The sequence below is a fragment of the Sphaerodactylus townsendi genome, linkage group LG03 (assembly GCF_021028975.2).
Source record: "Sphaerodactylus townsendi isolate TG3544 linkage group LG03, MPM_Stown_v2.3, whole genome shotgun sequence".
Classification (NCBI taxonomy): domain Eukaryota; kingdom Metazoa; phylum Chordata; class Lepidosauria; order Squamata; family Sphaerodactylidae; genus Sphaerodactylus; species Sphaerodactylus townsendi.
This window is the reverse complement of record NC_059427.1, coordinates 59,292,300-59,317,531: the sequence shown is the minus strand read 5'-3', so window position 1 is coordinate 59,317,531 and position 25,232 is coordinate 59,292,300. Positions and strand designations below refer to the sequence as shown.

General features: G+C 40.2%; 1 protein-coding gene across 1 annotated transcript in view; it reads right to left on the bottom strand.

Moving 5' to 3' along the window:
• Window positions 1-25,232, bottom strand: part of NUP210 (nucleoporin 210) — a 79,785-nt gene that overhangs the window by 41,657 nt on the left and 12,896 nt on the right. The window contains exons 5-11 of the mRNA XM_048487337.1: window positions 22,554-22,704; window positions 16,187-16,319; window positions 12,965-13,123; window positions 11,628-11,696; window positions 9,788-9,894; window positions 8,655-8,795; window positions 5,430-5,567 (exon numbers count right to left, since the gene is read on the bottom strand). Coding sequence (XP_048343294.1) covers window positions 5,430-5,567; window positions 8,655-8,795; window positions 9,788-9,894; window positions 11,628-11,696; window positions 12,965-13,123; window positions 16,187-16,319; window positions 22,554-22,704 — 898 coding nt within the window. The remainder of the gene's footprint in view (window positions 1-5,429; window positions 5,568-8,654; window positions 8,796-9,787; window positions 9,895-11,627; window positions 11,697-12,964; window positions 13,124-16,186; window positions 16,320-22,553; window positions 22,705-25,232) is intronic.

Sequence of the window (25,232 nt, the reverse complement as noted above, 5' to 3'; positions counted from 1 at the left end):
TGACCTCATGCATCAAGTTGCAAGGTAACTTGGTATACTCTGGATATCAAAGATGTACATCATCTGTTCCAGTCCTACAGTCACATAAAATCTTGAAATACATACCCCACAGAAACATATTAGTAATGTACATCTAATCTGTGTAATTAATCATAGGAAAGAGAAAAACACTAATGACACAATTCTTTGGAGTGCTCCTGCATGCTCAATTTCCTTCTGGGTATCTTTTCTTTTGTGGACAGTTGCATATATAAAAAAGCATAAATCTGCTACAGAACTATTTTTAAACTTAAGTGTTAAAGAAAACAAAGGAAGGAAGTGGCCTGAAGAGGGAAAAACATTACTTTTACATTTAAATGTTTCTCTCTATTTCCCAGACAAGATCTATCCAAGAATTGAAATATATCCTAACACTATTACTATAGTTGAAAACAAGTCACATGAAGCCGTCTTCCATTGAACAAGACCCTTGGTAAATCAAGGTAAGTATTATCTTCTCACAATTAGCAATGAGTGGATCTCCACGATCTTATGCACAGGTCTTTCGTATCACCTATTGCCAGATTTTTTAAACTGGAGATGGCATGGATTGAACCTGGGTTGTTTTGCAGGTTGAGCAGATGCTCAACTATTGAATCATGGTCCCTCCCATACCCTGCCATACATGCCAGAAGATTTACAGAAATCTATTTGCTTGACTTAGGATCAGCTAATTTCAGTAACATAAAGATCCAAAAGTTATAAAGCATGACCTTCAGTTTGCAAGTCCTGAGCAAGGCTGTTAATCACAGGACATTTTGGAGGCCATTAAATCACAGGGTTGCTATGTCAGAAGCAGGGGCGTACCTAGGCAAACTGGCGCCCGGGGGCAAAACCTGAGTTTGGCGCCCCCCCCCCTGCCCGGCATATGGGCGGCCACCCTCCCCCACCATGACCAAACAATGGTTTTTTGTACCAGCTCACAAATCACCTCCTACTCCCATCAAAACATACATGCCCCTCTCCCCACCAACTCTTTTCCTAATTTCCTAATCACAACAACCCTATGAGGTAGGTTGTTAGCCTGAGAAACAACTCCAAGCCAGTGCAAGTCGGTATTAAGCATGTAAATCTCTCACAAATCACCCCCCCTGTGCCAAAACAATTTTACTGGAAAACAAATGTCAGCATCATCTCTCACGAAAAAACACCTCCCAGTGGAATCCAGCTTCAAAGGTGTTTTAAACTAGGGAGCTCAGATCTCTTCTTTTAAATCTACTACCTTTAAAGGGGAGGAATCTGGGGTCCCTCGTTCTAAAACAAAATGGAAAGTCGTGAGTGATGCTGTTTTCAGGGGTGGATTCTCCCCCACCCCTGAAACAGCATCACTTTTTTGAGGGTTGGAGATTCAGATGAAACAAATAGCAGATTTGGCTGGAATCTGGGCAAATTTGGGCACAAGTCAGACAAAATTGTCCGATTATGTCCCCGCCAAAAATGAACAAAATGCGAACTAAAGGTGTATTTTAGGTTTTTTGGGGTATTTTTTGGTAGTTTTTTTTTGGCCTGTACGGGAGTGCATATTTTAAAGTGCTAGCAGCACCTGATGATTTTCAGGGCATCATCCAGAGACTGCCCTGAGTGAGTACCCACCTCGAGTTTAGCATGATGTTTGGTTCAGGGCAGCAAAGTTATGGAGGCCTTCAATGGAATGCTCCCATCCTCACTGTTTTCAATGGGAGCTAACCTGAGGATGGGGGCTACCCATCTTTGAGGGACCATAATCCTTTGAGTCCCCCTGAACATAATTATCACTGGAAACTTGGGTGAGCATCATAAGAATAGTTAACAAATGATACTCCTGAAATTTTAGGTCACTAGCTTGTAAAATACATCCCTTCCAGGCACTTCAAGTTAGGCTTGCCCAAGAGATTCTTTGTTTTGCGAGCAGTGACTTTTGTTCCATTGCTTAGCTAATGAGGAATTTTCTTTCTGAGGCAGGCTGCACATATTTTTTGAAGATAGAGGCGCCAGAGCTTTTCCAAGGTGGCTCCAGAGAGGCTAACTTGAGCAACAGCATCCAATCTTGGTGAGGCTTTTGGCTTCTATGAGGGTGGGAGCTGAGAGAGTTCTGAGAAGGAACTTCCAGCCCACAGGCTTTCATGTGCAGGAGCGGGGAAACAAAATAAGCCTTTTGGGGGTCCATAAAAATATAGCAGAACTCCCCAGGAAGCAAAGGCCTCCAAACCTGGATGCTACTGTACCAGGGAGGGCTCCCTCCTGGAGCCACCCCTGAAAGTCTGGTGCCTCTTGTCTTCAAAAAAATGTGCAGCCTGCCTACACACTCAGAAATTCCCCATTGGCTACAATGGAGGGCAAAGTCACTGCAAAACAAAGAGATCTTTGGACAAATTTCTTGGGGTGCCTGGAAGGGGTGTATGGTATTTTTTTTAAAGCTAAGAGTGACACAAATTTTCAGGTATCATCTGTTAACTATTCATATGATGCCACCCAAGTTTGGTGAAGTTATGTTCAGGGGGACCAAAGTTATGGTCCCTCAAATGGGTAGCCCCCATCTCCTGTTAGCTCCCATTGAAAACAATGGGGATGGGGGCACCCCATTTGGGGGTCCATAACTTTGCTTCCCCTGAACCAAACATCACCAAATTTGGGTGGCACCATCAGGACAGTCTCTGGATGGTACCCTGAAATTTTGGTGCTGTTAGCTCTAAAAAAATGCGTCCCCTGCAGGCCGGAACGTGAAAAAACACTTAAAAAATTTAAAAACACACAAACGACCCTGAAATGTTGGCGCCCCCCACGTGACCAAATGGGGGGCGCCCGGGGACATAGGGTACCCCCTGTCCCTAGGCAGAAACGCCACTGGTCAGAAGTGACTCAATGGCACATAGCACACGCACAAAAGACCTGCAGATAGCTTGTGAATCAACTATTACAGAGGAATAGAACAATACATTAAAAAAACATATATACATCAAGATACAGCTGAAGGTTAAGAAGCATGACAGATAGCTTTCACAATTATAAATAGTACAGAAATAAACAAGCAAGATACTTCATTGTCTCTTGGACACTTTAATACAGGGCAGCATTAATGGCCCAATTTTTCAGTGATTCAGATTTATCATACACAATGTTGGAGACATTTTAAAGACACTTCAGTTTCATGGTTCAGTGAATTAGCAGATCTGCCCACATACATATCTCAGTCCATGAACAGGGATATTAATTCTCTGGATGAAGGGAATTGATTTTCTTTGTGTTATCACCATGGCATCATTCTTGATCCAGTAACAGCCACTTGGTAACTATACAAGTGGGAGTGGGAGGCTTTCTGAAGGGAAGAAAATCCTGTTTTGTTCTTCAGAACATTTGTTATAACAAAGTATGAGTAAAGGACAGCTCAAGAAATCATAACTTAGAATGCAACTTTAATTCAAGCAACAGTGTTTAAATTCAGGAGATGAGTTGAATATAGTTCCAGAGCAAGTAAACATAAATATTTAGTTATTGATTTAAAATGTGTCTATGCTGTCTTTCCACCCCAATAGGGTCACAAAGTGACAAATATCAAAACATACCAACCCTGAAACAGCATGAAAATATAAGTATACATAAAATATTCAAAAACTCACTAATATATACAAGCATACATCATAACACATTAACAGAGGTAGACAATAAGAATTGGTGGAAGAATACCAAACCAAACAAGACATTTTTCACCTGCTGGTGGATGATGATCATGGAGGGAGGTACATGAATCTCACTGGAGAAGGAATTTAGTATCAAACCCAAAAAGGCCAATGCTTGGGTTGCTACCCATATAAACTCAGATGGCAGGGCCACCTGAAACAAGGCCTCCAAAGATGACCAGAGTGGGCAGGGAGGTTTATATGGAAGTAGGTGATCCTTAAGGGAAGACTGTTTGTGCAAACTTTTGCAGAAAGTGAGAAATGCACAATGAACTATCTGCATTAGTTAAAGGAATAAGTACAGAATGTAGCACAATTCTATGGATGTTTTACTCAGAATCAAGTTCAAGATGGTAGGGGCTTGCTCTTGGGTATGTGCATACTGTTGCCTTATTTTGCCAGCTATTTCACCGAAGCATGGGAAATGATGTTGATGTGGTAGTCTTAAAGAATATGAAAAAGGCATATTATGAACCATAGTAGGCAAAGAATGGTTATGTAAACTTTGTAAATTCAAAAACTACACAGGACCTTTATGAACATATGGATCTGCTTTATCACAAGCCAGACTATTAGTCCATAGAGTTCAGTGTTGCTATCTAGTGGCAGGATTCATCAGGATATCATGAAGACAAACACAACCTAATACCTTTGACTGGAAATGGTGGCGACTGAACCCAGAATGTTCTGCAGGAAAAGCATCTGCTACTCCCAACCCACATCTTTCCTTGTACATCAATACAGCTATTTTTGAACATGGTCCTAAAATTCAAATACTGCAGGTATATACAGATAAGAATGGAATTTTCTACAAATCTGGGGAAACCACTTAAATTATATTTTCAATTTTGGAGTTTCCAGTATGAGTTGGAAAATGTCATTTTCCCATTTTTCTCTCAATGTCATTGAAGTATGCAAGCTCCTTCCCCATGACAAAGGGGGTGTCCATGAGGGTATTATTATTAAATTAGCTTAATTTTCTTAGAATTTATCTATATAGATAGACAAGAAAAGATTGCAGATTGAAGTATTTTTTTTTCTGATTTTATAGGTATGCTGGCTACACACTTCTTTTTGTGATTTTTTAAAAAAACAACTGAACACTATCAAAGGTTTCAACCATTTCATGTTACCTGTCAAAAAAAAATAGCAAACCAACAAAACCTTTGTAGCAGTTTGTTTTTCCACAAGAAAGTTCCATCAAGCGATAGTGCTGGATAACCTTATTACTTAGAAATGAAGGAAGCATGAAAAGTCCAGAAGAAAAGTCATGGTTGGAAGATCTACCATAAATAATACTAAGGCCTTTGCCTTCCAGTAACAATGTTATTGCTCTACTGAATGAAACAGAAGAAGTGAGGTATGTCATTGACATTGCTCTAGGGGAATGCTCATTCTTTCCCAAACATCTTCAGTCAATGCAACTGCTAACTTATGGAACTTGGATGCAGTAAACCAAAAGGATTTTTCTTTGTTTTTTTTTTCTTTGTCAATTTCTGCTAGCACAGGTCATATTCTGCAATCATATTTCATTGAAAGGAAGGTTCCTTTATCATAAGTTTGTGCCATAAAATAAAATGCAGCTTTTAAAAGAGCAGGCATCAAACTGCAAAAGAACTGGAAGAAAATACCAATTTCTAATAGAAATATAATGGCATCTTTAAGAATTAATAAGAATCATGAAGCATCTGATAACCTAAATGCGTTCTGCATTAGATGGCTTCTAACACTCACCTTTATTGTGTATTGATAGGCTCCTGCTCTTGGCTGCCATGGAAACGTCAAAATGTTTGGTGTAAGGGAAATGGGGACATAAATGTCTATTTCTTGCTGGTTTAGTACAGGAACAGGTAATGTGTAAACACCTCCATCCTAACAAAAATAACACAATAATTACACATTAGTTTTCAGAATTTTAAAAGATACAGTCTAGGATACTGGAAAGTCACAAGGGAATTAAGGAGGATAAAAGGAGACATTTTTGGATATATACAATTGTCACGGCAGGCTTGATTCCAAAAGTTTTTACTTGTACTAAGAGGAATGAGGATAGAAAGCAGGAGGAGAGGTCTGAGGAGCTACACATTTAAAAAAACCCTTAAATGTAAAAAAAATGTTGTTTCTTGAAGGACGAAACTTTTTGTTTTTTCCACTTTCCATGGTAGAATTTGAAAAGACCTTCCCTTTTCAGAAGTAGGCTGAAAGAATGCAATCTTGTGCACGCTTAATCAGAAGTTAATTTCACTGTGAATGGAGTTTATTCTCATGTAATACACATAATATTTGCAAATGAAATATGCTAATTAAGGTATAGCAGGACCCTGATCAACCCAGCACTTTCCTCACCAGGATAAAACTGGAAAGCTTGTAAAAGCACACAATCTTGTCAATACAAAATATAATCTTAAACAGAATTCAGAAGAAAAATCTGCAAAGTACAGTAGAACTTACTTTAAACTCCAAACGCATATGCTGAGGGTGATAATTATGCACACAAGAAATGTCTATCCTGTATTATAATTATTAATTGTAAAGGGACGCCCAGCATCTTGGGCCTTCCAGGACTGCCACAACCTTCATCTCACAACGCTGGTGAGTCATTTAGGATCAGCAGGGGAGGATAAGATGCCAAAGTACTACTGGCAGACAGGAGAGACAGGCTACTAGTCAGCTGGATCCCACAAGTTGGATCAACACTGCAGGGGCCTAGGGAGTGACAGTTTGGATGTAGCAAGGTTCACCCAGGCACTTCATATGGAGCTGGTAACTGGGAAGCCAGAGAACCCAGAGGTCATCAGAGGGGATCCAGAAGGGGGTGCAGGAGTCAAGATGTCTGAGTACAGATCAGGGGAGTAGACAAAAAGCATTCCCAGCAAGAGGAAATACCCCCAGGGTTGATTGAGGCATGGCAGAATGCATGTGGTCAAAGGCAGGGGAGATGAGGGTAATCTCACCTGCCCATGGCTAATGGAGGGAACTGCAGCCAGGAGGGGAAGGAAGAGAGAAGGCACAGCACAGTGGGATACACTATTGTGTCTCAGGACAAAAAGGTGGGGGAGCAAATTCTGTTTAAATAGGAGGGCTTCCAGAAGGTTGGAAAGAAACTGGAGGGTTCTATGTTTTCGGAACTGGTCGGCTAGGGTGAGGTGTACTGGGGTGCAATCTAACCACTTCATACCCTCTCTGAGGCTGTGGAAGCCACTCAAGAAAGAGCTATTACCATGGCTGAGGGCAAGCACATTAACACAAATCAGAGGCCATAAAAGTCTATCTGTTCAGAGTTACAATAAATAGGGATGAAAAAAATCCCAAGCTTTTGCTGCACTCTTTTTATTTACTTAACTTTCCACACTGTGATTGGGTCATAGAAAAAAACTGTGCCCAGAGATGACATTTTTAGCAATCCCATACGTTATGCAAAACCATGTTTTTCTGAACCAAGAAATTCCTTCCTATGTTAAGAGTATCTTCCTTCCTAAGAAGCAGTATTCTAGACCATGTTTCATGTAAATCAGCTGGAAAATATCTAGAATTCATTAGACCTGTCTTGCAGGATTTTCAGCAATGAAGGGTGCTTTATTTCATGTGTCAAATTGTTAGCAAGATGTTTGAGAACTGATGAGTTGGATCTAGAGTAAACTGACAGTTTTCCCGAATTCCCCCTTCTGCTGCAAACGTTCTTCAATTTGCCCTTCAAGGTTTTCCCATCACACAGTATTTCGCAGAAATCTGCAGGACATGGGAGACAGGTAATTCTGCTCCACTGATGGAAAACATATTCTGGATCAAGCCTACATACTCAGGCTATGGGAGCACATTGGCATTCAGGATTGTCCTAAAGTTTTATCACTTCTTTACAATAATATTTAAGAAAAAGTAAAAAAATTTGTCATCCGATAACTCCTTGATTCCAATGTTTGCTTCTTATGGAGACCTTTTGGGGGCAATAAAAAAGAGAATGCACTAAAGTTTCTATTTGGCCTCCTTCACATGAGCAAGTTCTCTCATCCATTGGTTTCTTTTGATACCTTCCTTGCAACATAGCCAATGGAATTACATTAAATCTAGCCATAGCTAGTGCATGTCTCAGATTTGGATCTTTTAATACTTGGATATATGATGACATACAACCTCTCTCACCTACAATGGATACATTTATTGGTGAGCATGTTTTGTTTGCTGCAATTATTAATTTTTCATAATCCCATGTAATTAATGTGCTATTTAAGAGATTATATGATTCCAAATATGTTAGCGTAAAAAGTCTATCTAGTGAAAGACCTATTTCATCTATTTTCCTAATGATTTTTTATGCCAGCTGTTAATTTAGGTAGCAGCAAATTGATGAAACTACTCGTTTCAGTAATGAATGTGCAGCCAGAATGTTCTTAACCAAGCCAGGGAAATCAGTGTATTTTGACCCAATTCTATACATAGTGCCACATACGGTGTACAGTTCAGTGTATATACAGTGTATATATTTCTATTATTGTTTCATGTCAGCCTAGCTTTCTCATAGATGTTATTTTTCGGTATGAACAGTGGAATTTTTATTTTATCGGTGATGGAACTTTCTGATATGCAATCTCTAGTACAGCCTGAAGCAATACAGTTCTAGAAAAGCTTTACTACTTGATACTGAATACACCACTTAGAAATATGTCATGATGATCTGAGGAATACCTTTACAAATCAGTCATAAGTTTGTTACCTTGAAAATGTCCCATTAGTTCCAAAGTAATTTACAAATGGATCACAGATTTGTAAAGACAATTACCTGGAAGTAATTCTCATTGAAATAAATGTGTTTATGACTGAACACTAGGGTACTAATCAGTTTTGTTGAAGTCAGCAAACTTTTTGTTATCAATGTTGAGTTGTAAGCTATTGTGTTTTCCATTGTTTAATTCAGATAAAATTTGTCATGACTGAAATGGGTTTCTCTTGAAGCAAACATACCTGATCCACAATAGCTGTTAATGAAGCAGTAACAATAGTTTGGCCTTCTCTTGTTGCTTTCACATTGTGATATGATCCATTCAGAGAGGACTGTAGAACTATGAAATATTCTTTTGCAAAGTATGTATCAATTCTGAGATTCTAAAATTAAACAGGCAAGTGTGATTAGTGAATATATAGACATGTACTTGGCATTTCGGATGATGTGATATCTCTCTTAGATCATGTATTACCCTTATTTTGGTACAAAGAATCATGAGAGATTTGGCCACAACATTGCTGAAGAATATGTCCAACAACAACGGAGCACCAAATGAAAACTGTGTCTGGAATGTGTCCCTTTTGAAGCTTCACCAACCAATTTGTTTTTTTCCCCTTTGAACTTTTATATCATAACATATGTTCTGAATGTTTGGGAAAATAAAAAATCTGCACTTAACTGGCAAAACAATAAACATAAACAAAACAGCCAAACTGAATTTATTTGCTTCTTCCTAAGCTCTTTCATGTATCCATACTATGATGCCAATTAAAAGATCTAGCTTAAAGGACTATAAGAAATGTTAAATCATTGCAAACACAAAAACTGGAACATCAAAAATCCATCCTAGATTCTCATCAGGGTAATTAAAGTCTATGAGTATAGCTCCCTTGCTCAAAGATTAATCATATTGTCTGGCTAGTTCATCAATACTTCTAAAAGTACATGATTGTGACCAGTATAGATTTATTCTCCAAAATATAAATTTCAGTTTTAACTTAGGATATGTCTTTGTAATTAAAATGTAAACAAAAATACGTTAATAGGTTAATTTTGGCTGCTGGCATTTCAAGGAATCAAATCCATTTTAATCTTAACCATTGAGATTAATTTTTTCATACTTTACTTTAGAGTCAGAAATAAATCAGAATTTTGATTCAACCAGAGTAGCAGGTTTCCCTGTTCTTGTTCCTTTAAACAACAGTCTAACACACAAGGGAATACCTATCTACTTAGTTTACAAGGTGAGTTAAAAAAACGAATGTGGCAAGTCTAATGTAAACCAGTTTAAATTTTTCAATGAATGACATTTTTATAAATCACACATGCCTTAAAGCATTTATAAGAAACTATATACCAATATTTTACTTACATCAGACAAATACACCTTATTACCAAATTTATCATATACTTCAACTGTTATTTCATACAGCCTTCCTGTTTCCAGGACCCATCTGTCCCCTGGGTGAATGGAAAATCCTACATAACACAAATGCATTGAGAAGCACATATCTTATTAATAGGCATTGGAATACTATGAAAAGATCGAAGGTTTTCACAACCAGAATCACTAGGGTTTTCTGGGTTGTGTTCCAGCAGCATTTTCTCCTGATATTTCACCTGCAGGCAAAACGTCAGTAGAAAAAACGACTGGAACATGGCCTACAACCCAGAAAACCCACAACACCCTAACTACAGTACTGTTTAAAAGATGCTTCTAATATTCATATACTGGTTAGATTTTGATGTAGTAAGAAAATCATGCAGATTATCGCATTATGTGATTTAAATTAATTATTCAAATCATACATATTTATTTTTTATCCCTATAGTTGCAGAAGGGAGAAAGGATTTTCAGAGTATGGCGAAGTAAATAAACATTTAAAAATGAAATTCTTAGGTTACTAGTGTTAGCCTGCCCTTCATCCCCTGCCTTATGGAATATGATTTTTCATACAAAACTGTGCTGGCAAATGCCAATTTTCATATTTGGATGTGTGTGTGTGTGTGTGTAGCAGAGTGTCCACCTAAAAACAGGTCAAAGGCAAGATTAAATCAGTGAATGAGTTACTCCAGTCAATAGAAGCTGGAAGCCTCATGAACCATGGACATGCATCTTGATTACCACACCCCGCCAAAGCTGCTGTAACACCATGGATCCTGGAGAACTCCCTGATACCAGACTTTACATTTCCTCTGCCTTTTAGAAACCATTTCCTCAACAACTGCATTTTCTCTACCTTTAGATATCATCTCCCTAACAAACGATCCCTTCCTGATTCACTCAAAGCCTCAGTCAAATTTGAATACCTGGGCAGAGTCTTTCAAGATACTCTGCTTAAAGCCATTCAGAGCTTCCTTGATATAATCAAGAAACAATTGACTCTATTATCCCAACACTTAGAAACCGTAGATGAGCTTTTGATTAGCTCAAGTCAGCGATCCCAGCATGGGAAATCCCAAAGGATCCAGGAAAGCAAAACTGAAACTTACAGGTTCCTGCCCCTACCTGCACAAAGGGATATAAAAGTACTGTGCACCCTTGCCTCAGTGCTCTACTGGCTAAACCTCTCTTGGTCTGGTTGGTCTGAGACCCGATATTGTCTTTCGCCTGGATTTCTATGCTGGCATAGGAATCCTTGCCTTCTTCAAGAACTTCTCTGCAGAATTTAGGTAGCGTATAAATCCCCTGCCCTCCCACCCACCCCCCTCTATCATCCAAACCTATCTTTTCCTACCTGGTTATATCCATTAGGAACTGTGTGTATGCTTTTCAACGTCTCACTGTATCAATGTTTGCAACCAAAAACTTATATAAAAACATTTAAACTACAATTTGGTCTCTTTTGTATTCTCTGTAGAACGTTTCACAAGTCAATTCTGGTATAGCTGTCTAAAAGATCCCACCGAGCCTGCCTCTTGCACTGCCAAGCTGAGTTATATTCCCCATTGCTACTTTTAAAAGGTTCTCATACTGTTAAGCTAGGTAACACTAGGTATATCAGTGTCTGAAGTATGAGAATGCAATTTTGGTCATATGGATTTCAAGATCACCACCATATATTTTTAACTATGTGGCTTATATATCCGTTTATTATTGTATAAATGTACATATGAAGTGAGTGAAATAAAATATTATTGCTAGAATTACACGTGAAATTTAAATATTTTTCCAAAGTAAACAAGAAAAACTGACAGTAAACAATACCAACCTAAGTATCCTGGATCCACAACATAAATGCTACCATTTGGTAATTTAGAAGCACCCTGCATACTAATACTTGGCAATCAGTCAAGGAACAAATATTCCAATACAGATAGTTTTTCCACCGATTCACATAATTATCCCCACTTGGCTCTCCCCGAGATTCAACGTTCTGACTGGTGGAACCACGAGAGAAAATTGACCTCCTTGGATTTGTCATGGGACTCTTTATTTATGTTAACTCCCAATGAAATAATGCAAACAATAAAAGCCCTCCAACTTCTGGTCCAAAGAACTGGGACCGCATGCTCACCTGCCCATTTACGTAATACCCCTACCAAAGTCCAAATGGCCTGTTACCTAAAGGTACTATTTGACCCAAAACTAAGAGGGGCTTTTACCAGAGTCAGGTGCAACACCTTCCCATCAGCCTTTCTTCAAGGGCGCTTTTTGAGGATTCTGATACAAGACAGGGTGTGTTCTTGCTGTATCAATAACCCCAAAAACGATGTTTCATATTTTATTTGATTGTCCTAAATATCTTGATTTTAGACCTGATTTCCAATGTATCTTTCCCTCCTTTATTAAGGAATTCTATGCCTAACATGTGGGCTTGTTTTTTGTTAAATAACAGTTCAATTGAGATCTTGGAGCTGGTTGCTGAATTCCTGGGAAGGGTTTTGGATTGTTGATCCTTTGTAGATTTCAGATGTTTTATATTGCTCTTGGATTTCATATATTGTATTTATTGATGCCTATTAAAGGTTTATGAAATGAAAATGAAATGATTCCATAAGGACTAGATGAAATAACATGTATTTGACCAATTTCTTCAGGTATAATACAAATAGGGATGACACCAAAAGGCACCCTGTCTCCCTTCCCTATCCCTGGACAACAGGAAAAGGCACCAAGAGACTTCAGAGGCAGTGGGACAGCCAGCAAACCTGTAAGCAAGGGGTTGGCTGAGCTTATCCCTGCATTCAGCTTTGTGGCTGGGAATTTTTTGGGTTTGGTTTTAAAAGACACCCCTCCCCCAAAATTACAAAAAAGCTGAACATTTTGGCCTAGGGTTCCAGCCTTCTTCAGCTTTTTTGAAAATTTCCAAATCTGAAGCCAAACCTGAAATCTGAAGCCAAACCTGAATATGGTGCATACCCCTAGTGCTTACTATAGATGCTTGTCTTCATTACTTTTTGCAGTTGTTGCAATAATTACCTGGAGGTCTCTGAAAACACAGTGACTAGTTCAGACTATTGCATGTATCAGAACACTGACTTTACCCAGCTACTAGGCTGAAGTGAGAAATCTGTTGTTTCTGAGTAACACCACAAAGAAGGATATTTCTGTGGTCAAGTACGATGTTAATCTGTCCCCGCTGCAATGCAGTAACTGTGGATGTTGTCTGATCCAGCTTGGCAACGGGCCAGGTTGTATCTCCCTCAGGGCTGAAAGTGTTGTTATGAAGCTGCAGTTGGTACTGATCAGAAGGCATCATTAATTCTGTCCATAAAGCAAGAAGGCATGAGAGCCATTAACAACTAGAAGGTATCACTATTTAGATCCTGATGACACAAACAACAATAACAGCACAACGACAAATAAATTAGTGTGCCTAGAACATGTCTATCAATATTTTAACAATATACAAAAATAATTAGTCAACTGCTTCCCCTAGCTTAGGTACTTTTTACTTAAACCTAAGTACTATGGTAAAATAAAAAATGCTTATAAGACACAAGTAGTAGAATGATTTTGAATTGGGGTCATTCAATTTTTTTGTAAGGACCATCAAAATTCTCACAGCTGAATCCAAGACCTTGGATTTATTTAATTTGTTTATGCCACCTTTACACACAAATCAGGTCACCAAGGCAGTGAACATCACAATATTAAAACAGCATTTCAAACAAGGTGTATGTATATACACCCACACAAGCATATAAATTTAAATAGTTCAGTAAGACACACAAATACAACACAGTCAGGAATGAGGGTCAGTAGAAGTTACTGAGGGTATACCAAATGAAACAAAAAAGTATTCAGCTGTTGGCATAAGACAATGATAGAGGGAAATGGATAAATCTCCCTGGAGAGGGTGTTCAAGAGGTTTGGTGCCACAATTGAGAAGCCCCTTTCTTGAGTAGCCATCCATCTAGCCTCAGATAGCAATGCACTTGAAGCAGGGCCTCCAAAGAAAATCAAGTGGAAAAGTAGGCTCATCTGGGAGAAGTCCTTTGGGTATGCTGGCCCCAAGCTATACAGAACTCTAAATGTCAATGCCAGGACCTTGAACTGAGCCCTGAAACAAATAGGGAGCCAATATAGATGGAACAAGACTGGAATGATATGATTCCTACAACCCACTCCGGTCAACAAACTGATCACAGCTTTCTGTACCAAGTGTAGCTTCCAGTCAGCATTCAAGGGCAGCCCAATTTAGGGTGGACTGCAGTGATCTAAACTAGATGCTAGCAGGGCATGCACCACGATGGCAAGATCTTTCCCACCTGGGAAGGGCTGAAGAGAAGGCTATCTCCTTATCTTCATTTTCTGTTCTTCAGTTCTGTTTCTTTAATATTCTCATCATTACTATAGGCATTTATTTCAGTTTTGTTTGTGATTCACAGTATTTTTCCCAGTCTCATAAATTAGGTCAGTGATGGCGAACCTATGGCATGGGTGCAAGAGGTGGCACTCAGAGCCCTCTCTGTGGGCACGCACAAACAGAGCCACCACCCCACATCCAGGCTGGCCTGGGCCGCTGGGCTCGATTATTAGCATTAAACCAAAGACCTAGTTTTGGGGAAGCAGTGTAGGTAACCCTTCTAAGAGCTGTTAAGCCTCACTGATTTTCATGCGAAGAACTAAAGCACGATCCTTTACCTGGGAGTAAGCTCGGTTGCTGGCAATGGGGTTTGCTTCTGAGTAAACCCTCTTAGGGTCGTGATTCACCCGTTGGAAGAGTTACATGGTTGCTTCAAAGCAAAGCAAAACCACCGACTACCACCAAGCTTACTCCCGAGTAACTCACACCTCGGAGTCAACCGTTTTTTCTAAACTAAAACCTCAGTATTCAGGTTAAATTGCCGTGTTGACACTTGCGATAAATAAGTGGGTTTTGGGTTGCAATTTGGACACTCGATCTCGAAAAGGTTCGCCATCACTGAATTAGGTCATGGCTATTTGTTGAACCCTTTTCTTATTTAAAGATTAAAGAATCCCATGTGAAAGCACTTGGCCATTACTGACCTATGAGGTGATATCACATTATAAAGTTTAATATGCAGACTTTTTTAATGGGGTGGTTTGCCACTGCCTTCCCCATTCATCTACACTTTACCCCCAACAAGCTGGGTACTCATTTTACTGACCTCAAAAAGATGGAAGACTGAGAATCTTGAGCTAGCTACATGAAACTGACTTCTGTTGGGACCAAGTTCAGGTTGTGAACCAGGGACGTAGGTATAGATTTTTTAGGGGGGGGGTTCAGGGGGTGGGGCCAGGCCCCCATCCACTCCTGTGGGCGTGGCCACACCTCCCCAAGCCCCGCCCCTGAGCTCTCCGAGGCCAGGGACGGCAGACTCCCCTGCCCTGCCCTCCCCAGCCCCCACACCAGCTGGGCTTCTAGCCGGCAGCCAGCAGCCCCTTCTGCCCTCCCCTCTAGGCAGAGGCATAGCTAGGGAAAATGGAGCCCAGTGCAAAATCTGATCCATGCCGATGGGGGTGAATTTAAAAGGAGAATCTGGGGAAATTTGGGGGGTGCCTGCTGTCAGGGGTGCAATTGTTAAGCTACCAGCACCAAACTTTCAGGGTATCTTTAGGAGACTCTCCTAATGATACCACCCAGGTTTGGTGAACTTTGGTTCAGGGGGTCAAAAATTATGGACTCTCAAATGTGAAGCCCCCATCTCCTATTAGCTCCCATTGGAAACAATGGGAGATGAGGCACCCACTTTGGGAGGCCATAACTTTGAACCCCCTGAACCAAACCTCCCCAAACCTGGGTGATAGCATCATGAGAGTCTCCCAACAAATCCCTGAAATTTTGGTGTTACTAGCCTAAAAAATGCACCCCCTGCAGGCCAAAAACAAAAACCACACTAAAGTACAAAAACACACGAACGGGTGGCAGAGCTTTGGACATGCAATGGGGGGGGGGGGTTTGAACCCAAGAACCTCCCCTTACCTAAGTCCTTGTTGTGAACAGAGCTTTAGCTGTAGTACTGCAGCTTAACATTCAGTGGCACAGAGCGTTTACATTTACAGAAGTATAATTCAGTTCCCACAATTACATTCCAAATAATGGGATCACTCTCACAAATCTTTCCACTGGAACAAAACTGACTTTAATCTTGCTGACTTTAAACATTACAGACTTGCAGTGCAATCCTAAAAAGAGATACACACTTGAAAAAGTGCAAATCTGCTTAGGATGTACTGGTATTGACATAAATCGGACAACACTAATATAGGAAGCTTGTGAATACATGGGTTAAACTTGTGTTTCAGTCTCTAGGTTTTTTTACATAAAATGGAAAACATCAGATTTGGAAAGACACAAACCTGTAATCTTCCCTTGCCTTATTTTCTGAACTTTATATTGTACTGACATTCCTACCAGCAGGTAGATATCATAAGCTGGTTTTAGAAGAATGTTTTCCAAAATAAACAATCTGACTTCTGCAGCAGGTACATTCTGTTGGTAAAATGAAAAATAAATATAAGTAAATCTCAGTATGAACATATGTATTTGAAATAAATAATAGCTTTATAATTTTCACAAACATAGGTACATGCCTTCAGTCATCATCCTTAACACACCAAACAATCCATTCTGTACAGGCAAGCTCTATGCTGCAGCCACATCCATTTCAATCCCTTAGACAGAAATTCCCACCTGCAGGAGCTAAAGCAGACATTTTTGGAATTACAATAATTACCTGATACAGCAAGGAAACTGATCAGCAAAGCTAGAATGACACCAAGGGACAACCTGCTACAAGGTAGGTGAAACAAAACAACAATGAAACACCACTGGTGGTCACATACTGCTCTCAGCTCAAAGGGTATCCTTAATAAATTACAACCTATGCTAACAAGTGATACTCCTCTCACCGGCATTGTGAAGCACACTGTTTCTTGCCCATAGGCAGCCTCTTCAACTTAAATGGCCACACCACGGGTACCCCCTGGAACAATAAATCTTAAGAGACAAAAATGTCGTTTGTTGTGAAAAAAATTAGCTATGAGACTATTAATCACAGAAATTTTGCCTTGGTTTTGGATGAATTTGCAGGTGGAATTGAACTTTCATGACTTAATATAAGAGCAAATAAAACTAAACTTGTGATTTGACATGTCCATTTTCCTATAAATGTTGTCAAGCTTTATTTTCTTATAACAGTGATATAAAAGTTCAAGACTTTCCAAAAGACAGAACACAATGCATTCATGGGCAAATCCAAATGCTACTTGCATATATGTAACACCATTGTGAAGTATAACTATCATGACCCTCTAATATCTTAGCCAGGGTCCAGCCATATTTCTTTAAGGGCCAATTCTACAGAGCAGCCTTGAGAATTGTTTGTGTTTCATCCAGCCAGTATCAGTCAGTCTCTTATCTAGCTTTGTAACAGTTTTGCAGCTGGGAGGGGGTAAGGTTTGGGTGTCTGTTCCTTCCAGGTTCTCATTGACTGAGGAATGTGTGTGAGTGTGCTTTATATTTATTTATTTATTTTTTATTTACCATCCAAAGGGGTAGTAGGAGGCAGGATGTGAGAATGATAGGGGATATAATGCTTTGCCTGCTTTAACATATTCAGTTCCAACAATATAAGTCAACAGCTTTTCTATGCTTGCAATCAATAAATAAGAATTCTACTCTCACAATACCAATTCGTTTATAGGACAGGATTGTGACAATAACTATATCTGTACACATAAGGAAGCCTAAAGTTTAGTCATCATTGCTCTTGAAGTAATAAAAGTCCACAATTGTTGATGAGATCTATTCAAGGAAAAGTTGTTTTGGTTTTAAATTCTACAATTGAAGCTTTTCAGTTTTCATGTTTCATTCACTGGCTCATTATACATGGAACACTTATCTGGGTTTTTTTTCCTCTGCACAGTGGACTCTAGTGGGCTCTGCTCGTGTTTCTCTGTTTACACGCAAGGAAGCACTCACTCCTACCTCGGGGGTTTTCTGCAGAGAACTCTCCCAGACCTGGTTCCCTTAACTCCACCCATCAAGTAATGCTTAAAAGCACAGATCTCTTCACACCTGGTAGTCAAGATTGCTGGCTTTTAAACTGCACTTACACCAATATTACTATTCTAAATGAAAGAGGCAAAGCAATTCCCTGGACTACAGGAATGCTAAAGAAAGGGGCCATCCTAGAGCTGATATTCTCTCCCCCTCTCCTTTCCTCTCCTCTACACACACTTCCTGATGCTGATGCTGCCTCCAGAGAGGCTTGTTATTTATGAGTACTCTCTGTTGTTATTATTATATCAATATTTTGAAATATCAATATGAGAATGCAGAGGTCGGTATGTTTTGGCTAAGCCTATGTGACTGAACTTCTTTTCTGTGACTTGTAGCAGCTGACAACATGAAAGGGGAGGTAAGGGGAAGGTTTGAATGGCAGTGGGAAGTGAGAGGGAGTGGGAAGGATGGCTGTGGGCAGAAGAAAGATGTTCGTAGCAAAACTGTGCTCACTGGCACATCTGTCCTGCTCTGGCGGTGAAGCAAATTAAAATCATCCTAGAAGTGGTCTCGATTGCCTTGGAATGGAAAGTGAAAACTTCAGGAAGTACATCCATACAAGAAATTTTGCAGCAACGGACATTTGTCCTCATTGTGCAGTGAACACCTTGTGCATAATTGGCCTACAGCAAGATTAGCAGGCAAAAAACATTATTGCAGTCAGATGTTTTTAGAATGAATGTATTTAATTTAATTTTAGTGTGTTTAATTTTTATTATTATTATTGTATTGTATTTTATGCACTGTAAGCCACTCTGAGCCCAGTCTGGATGGGAGAGGGGGAGGTATAAATAAAATTTATTTATTTTTGTTGCTATGGTTAAATTCTGTGGGTCTAGGTACACTTCCTTGAGGGCAAGAGGTTTGATCTTTTGTGAGGAGAAACTGTCAACCTGTCAATGATAACTTAAGAAGGCAAATTAAGCAATACTAATTTATATTGTCATATGGCTGACTGAAGTTTAGTTTTCAATTTTCTGTGAGCTCACTCAAAGATTATGAGAAACATATTGAGAAGAGATTCCTGAAAATCTCTAAAGAAGATCTAATGCACTCTGTATAGCCAAAAAAAGATTAACAAAAAAATCAGTTGAAATGTAGAATTAGTAAGTCAAAGAAATTAAAATCAGACCAATTTAAAATGGAAACAGTTCACAATAAGATAAAATACTAAAGAAAATTAATAAATATCAATTTATTTTAAAATGAAATAACAGGAAAAAAGTAATTATAGGCTGATAAATCCTCCAGTCATGAGGTAAATTTTAAAGGAGGAAAAGGAGACAAATGCTGCCCTTTTAAAAGCTAGAATTAAGAACTAATACTGCAGTATCTCCTTAAAGTGCAGAAATCTGGGTAAATAAACTTCAATTGTTCAAGTAGCACCTATGTTTCACAGATCACCAACACAAGATTGAAAACTGTTCAAAGAGGAAAGATTGGACACTTAGGCCTGGCTAGGTGAGCTGTAAACTAATCACTTGTCCCCAGAGCTGATTAACGTTGTATTACTGTTTTGAGTGCAGGGAAGAGAATTGTATTTGAGAAATTTCTTCATAGTTGATTCCTATCCTCAATTTCCTACTGAAACCTGTGATTTCTTGACTTTTACATATTAAAAATATAGACGTGGTAGAAACATATTAATGTTCAGATACAGTTAATTCCATTTATTTACAACTATTTGGATTTGTTTTCTGATATAGCTGTTTTATTATTCCTTTTAAGAGTTATATGTACCTCCTATATAGGTATATAGCTTTTTAACCAAAACGGTTAAAAAAGGGTGACTATAACAATCAGTTTGGCAGCTGCCAATTGGAACTGTTTGGTAACATGTACCAATCTGGTTACATGGGGGGATGCCAGGCACTGTCCTGGCCCCCGTGTCCGGTCTCTCCCATGGTGCGGTGACCCGACCGGTGCCCAGCAGCTCCCCCCCTTATGCAGGAGAGCTGCTCGCCAGCTGAGCTGTGGCCACAGCAAGCCATCCTCCCGCCCCTCCTGGGGTGGATTGTGGCAGGCCTCAGGCCTAGCCGTGCGTCTGGGAGGCCTCTACCCCACCTCACTGGGGGATCTCACTGGCACCGTCAGGCCATGCTGGCAGTGGTCAGCACCTGAGGCGAGGCTGAATCTTCCCTGCTGGAGGATCATGCCGGCATTGTCTGGCTGCGCAGGTGACGCCCTGCACCTGAGGCCAGGATCACGCCAGCTGCACTGCAGCACCTGGCATCGAGAGCCCCCTTGCCTGCAAAGGGGGCGCTCTGGGCTCCTGACCTCCCTGCTGGTGGGGAGGGCAGGAGATGGCCTGCCCCCACAGCGCCCACCTGAGCTGCCCACCTGAGCCACTGTCATAAGTGGGTGTTGCCCACTTGACTAGGTGTTGCCCCGGCACCATTTCCCCCCAATATGCATTTGGTAATAGTGCACAGATCAATCCCCACACCACAGACTGTGATTCTATTCTAAAGCCATGCTGGATCAGACAAAGGCCATCAAGTTCAGTAGTCTGTTCACACAGTGGTCAACCAGATGCCTCTAGGAAGTCCACAATCAAGATGACTGTGTTCCACCTGCACCTAAAATAATAGGAATGCTCATATATGTTCAGACTGATCACAATGTCTGAATCTCCTGTTTTAACTGCATGTACAAACTGCAAAGCTGTTGACTGCATGGATCATGATAAGCTGTGGTTGTTTTTTAAGGAAATGGGTGTGCCACAACATCCGATTGTTTTCATGCATAATCTGTACTCTGGAGAAGAGGCTTTTGTCTGTTTTGTGTGGTACAAAATCGTATATAAAACCACAAACGGAACACAGCAACATATCCCAGGATTTGTTTGGATATTGCCCTTTCAAATTCAGCTGTTGATTACAATAAAAATGCTACCAAACAGTTATGCAGTTAATACTGAATAAAGATCCCAAAGGAAAATTAATTTCAAATTGTGAAATAGCTACCAAAGCATCTCATGTTCACTGGTAGAAAAGTCTGCAACACTACTAGTGTTACAGATTTTCACTAAAGGAGAACTGAGTATATTTTCTTTTCATTACTTTTAAGTTTTCATTGAGAGTCCTAGTTAATTTGCTGCTGATTTAAAGTTACAAATCTCCCAAATATATTCAGTACTGCTGATAACATTCAACCAGAATAGAATCCTGCTGACTTTGCTGCAGTGGTGTTGGCTCTGCAAAATCTACACTTATTATGGATACATATTTTTATCTGTCAGGCATCTGAATACCCAGAGGAACTGTAATGTGCAGAAAACAGTGCATTATTCTGCAATTTTTAATCCCTGTGAACTCAAGAGCAGGGAGTCCATTATCCTCTTATTTAACGTTATATTACATTCATAAGACCCTTTCCTGGGTAAAAATCAATGAACATCAATAACAGACTCACAAAACTAGACAGAAATAACTACAACGATACGGACAGCATGAATTCCAGCTTTTGGAACTCCCCAAAAGTCTAATAGACTAAATCAATGGAAAGATTAATGCAAAAAAGCATCTCAAACAACACAAACATCTAGATAATGGACATAGCCATTTGGTAAAAGAAAGACAAAAAACAGGAAAGAGTGGAAGAATAGCAGCTAAGTATCTTGTACAGTCAGAATTTGATGGAAGTTGATATTTCCATGCAACTATTGATAATCCCTGTCAAATTTTTGAATGCCCAATATAAATTATATGAACAAAGTAAAGTTAGTGATAAAATATTTAAAATATAAAGAATACAGCTATCTAAAAATCTCACATTCTAATCTCACTTATATTATTATTTTGATTGATTTATTCAATTTCCAGGCTGCCCGGGCCCCTGTGGGCTCAAGGAGGCTTCCAATATTAAAATTCCAATGAAATCCATAAACATTCTCCTCAGAGCATATAATACAAGGTGCCATTAATTCCAATAGGCTAATAATATCTAAGCTATATTCCATAAAATCATAATTATCACTCATCCCAAACAAAAGGGAAGGGAACTAAAAAGGTGGTGGGGGAAACCCTCTAGAAGGATACCCTTGCTGCCTCAACATGGCAGAACAGGTCCATCTTACAGGCTCTGTACAAAATTCTACAGGACCTGGGTCTCACTTGCCAAAGCGTTCCACCAAGCTGGGGCGAGAGCCAAGAAGGCCCTGGTCCTGGTTAAGGACAGCTGGGCAGCATTCAGGCCAGGAATTACCAGGAATTACCAGTAAGCTGTCATTAGCTGAGTGTAAGCCTCTTTGGGGAACAAATTGGAAGAAGTGGTCTTGCATACTGGCTACTAAAATTCATGACAATGTTCCACTTTTTAAGGTACTATAGGCCTGTTAAATTGTACTTTGTATACAGTGCTAAAATTATACCAGAGTCACTATTTATTTATTTATTTATTAGTTTTTTATACCGCCCCATCCCCTAGGGGCTCTGGGCGGTTTACAACATAAAATCCAGCACACTATTTAACGAGGAGCAAATAATAAGAACAATTTACATGGTTCCAACAATTTAGATTACTAAAATAAGTAATAAAATCCCATTTAAAACAACTATCATACAATAAAAGGCGCCCAATAAACTAAGGCCACTGGACAATAGCTGGAAGAAAGCAAATGTATCTTGTTAGGCCAATATAATACTGAATAAGATATCTTACCTTATAAACAGATTCCTGTATTCTTGCTTTTAATTTTGAACTTCCTGTTTTCATGCCAGACACTAAAACAATGTCTCCTTGTTTGGCAAATTTTTCCATCTTCAGTATATAGGAAGGTGGTATATATGTTGATTCTGAAAACTTCAGGATACTATAAATATTAAATATGAGAATATATGAATATTTTAAGTATTAGTAAAATAGAACCATATATACCATGCCAAATATGTGAAAAATCCGTAAGATGTGAAGCATCCCCTGGTGATCCTCAAATCTCTTCCTGATATAAGCATAGCAGTTACTGGAGCAGTCATATCTAATCAAATACAGTATTCACCCTATTCCAGATAAGAATGCACTCTTAGCTTAAGGATCAGGTATATACCTACTGTGTTTCCCCAAAAACAAGACAGTGTCTTGTATTAATTTTTGCTCCCAAAGATGAGCTATGTCTTATTTTCAGGGAATGTCTTATTTTTCTGTGTTCTGTTCGTCGGGCATGCTTCCAAACAAAAACTTTGCTACATCTTACTTTCGGGGGATGCCTTATATTTCGCATCTGAGCAAAACCTCTACTATGTCTTATTTTCAGGGGGATGTCTTATATTCGGGGAAACAGGGTAAGTGTTTTGACCTATAAAATTTGAATGGCCGAATCAAGGTGCTCCAGTGAAGAACCACATGGTCCCATATGTCAAGATTTGGCAATTTATAATGACCATGTTGGTGTGGCATAGTAGTACAGAATGAAGCAGTGGTTAGAGAACTGGACTGGGACAACCAAGTTCCAAACTCTCGCTCAACCATGAAAGTTTGTCAGGTGAGCTTGGGCCCGTCAGTCACTCAGCCTAAACTACTTCACAGTGTTGTTGTAAGCAGACAACAGGGAACTATGCTATAATGGGCTATAAAATTATCTCCTGCTTTACTGAACTACTTCAAAGAGCACTGTTTATTTCTGTGGTTAATTTTTTAGTGATTTTACATTGCTAACATCATCCTGATGTCTGAATTTTGGTGGAAAGGCATAATATTTGAATGGCTCAACTAAGATTGAACACATTTAAATCTCAATGGAATTTACAAGAAAGTTAAACATATGATTAATCCTTCTGTTGTAAACAAATATGTTCACCTTCATTTGCAGCAAGCTAATTGTCATGGGCAGTTACCCGGACTCAGAGGACTCAGATAGAGAACCTGGGCACTCAGAAGTGGTTCCTCATGAGGAAGCAGAAGCTGACAACACTGTTCAGCCAGAGCAGGCTGCTCATGAGGATGTTCAGGATGCAGAGTCAGCTACCAGCCTTTCCTCACCTGATACCACGCAGCTGAGATAATCTGTACAGTCCTCCATCGAGCCCTGTGATGAGCCAGCTGTGCAAAGGAGGCGAAGACAGCAGCAGCAGCTACAGAGTCAAAGGAAGAGTGCTCATTTCTCTGCCAGGTATGGCACAATAGCAGAGCCTGCATCTGAGGAACACTAACTCCTTGCAGGATCTCTGCTGCAGCAATCAAGCCTCTCCATATAAGCCCTGGTTCTGTCTGGGTGCAATGAGTGCACTTCATGCTGGATCTTCCTGTGCTCACTATAGCTTCCAGTCTGCCTGCTTGTTTGGATTCCTGTGCTCTGGAGCTGGGGTTGTCTGTCCACACCACCCTGACCCATTGGCACTGGCGTAATGCCCATTGGGCAAGGTGGGCAGCTGCCCAGGGCATCACCTTGTGGGGGGCATCAAAATGCTGGGTTCGTTTTTGTGTATTTTAGTGGTTTTCCATTTTTGTCCTGCAGGGGGTGCAGTTTTTAGGCTAGCGGCACCAAAATTTCAGCGTATCATCAGGAGATTGTCCTTATGTTGCCCCCCAAGTTTGGTGAGGTTTGGTTCAGGGAGTCCAAAGTTATGGACTCCCAAAGGGGGTGCCCCTATCCCCCATTGTTTCCAATGGGAGCTAATAGGAAATGGGGGCTACAGTTTTGAGCGTCCATAACTTTGGCCCCCCCCCTGAGACCAAACTACACTGCCAAACTTGGGGGGTAACATTGCATTAGGGGCAGTCTCCTGGATGAGGACCCCTGAAAGCTTTTAAAGGAGACTGTGCCTCTCAGGATATGTGCCCCCCCACAGCCTGCAACCCCCATCGACAGCAATGCAGAAAACTCAATGCAGAACAAAGATTCTTGGGCTGGAAGTACTTCTAGGATGTTTCCCTTACTTGCAGGGGGTGCATTTTTGGATGTATCGGCACCAAAATTTCAGGGTATCATCTGGAGATGATGGCACCCCACCCAAGTTTGGTGCAGTTTGGTTCAGGGGGGTCAAAGTTATGGACCCTCAAAACTGTAGCCCCCATCTCCTATTAGCTCCCATTGGAAACAATGGGGGATGGGACACCCCCTTTGGGAGTCCATAACTTTGGACTCCTTGAACCAAACCTCACCAAACTTGGGGGGTACCATAAGGACAGTCTCCTGATGATATGCTGAAATTATGGTGCTGATATGTCTAAAAATGCACCCTCTGCAGGCACCAATGTCCTGGTGCAAAAAAGTTTTTGGTCATGGTGGAGTGGCCGCCCATGGGGGGGGGGCATCCAATTCAGGTTTTGCCCAGGGCTACAATTTGCCCAGGGCTGCCTCGTTACGCCCCTGCCCATTGGACTGACTTCCGACTATGCTTT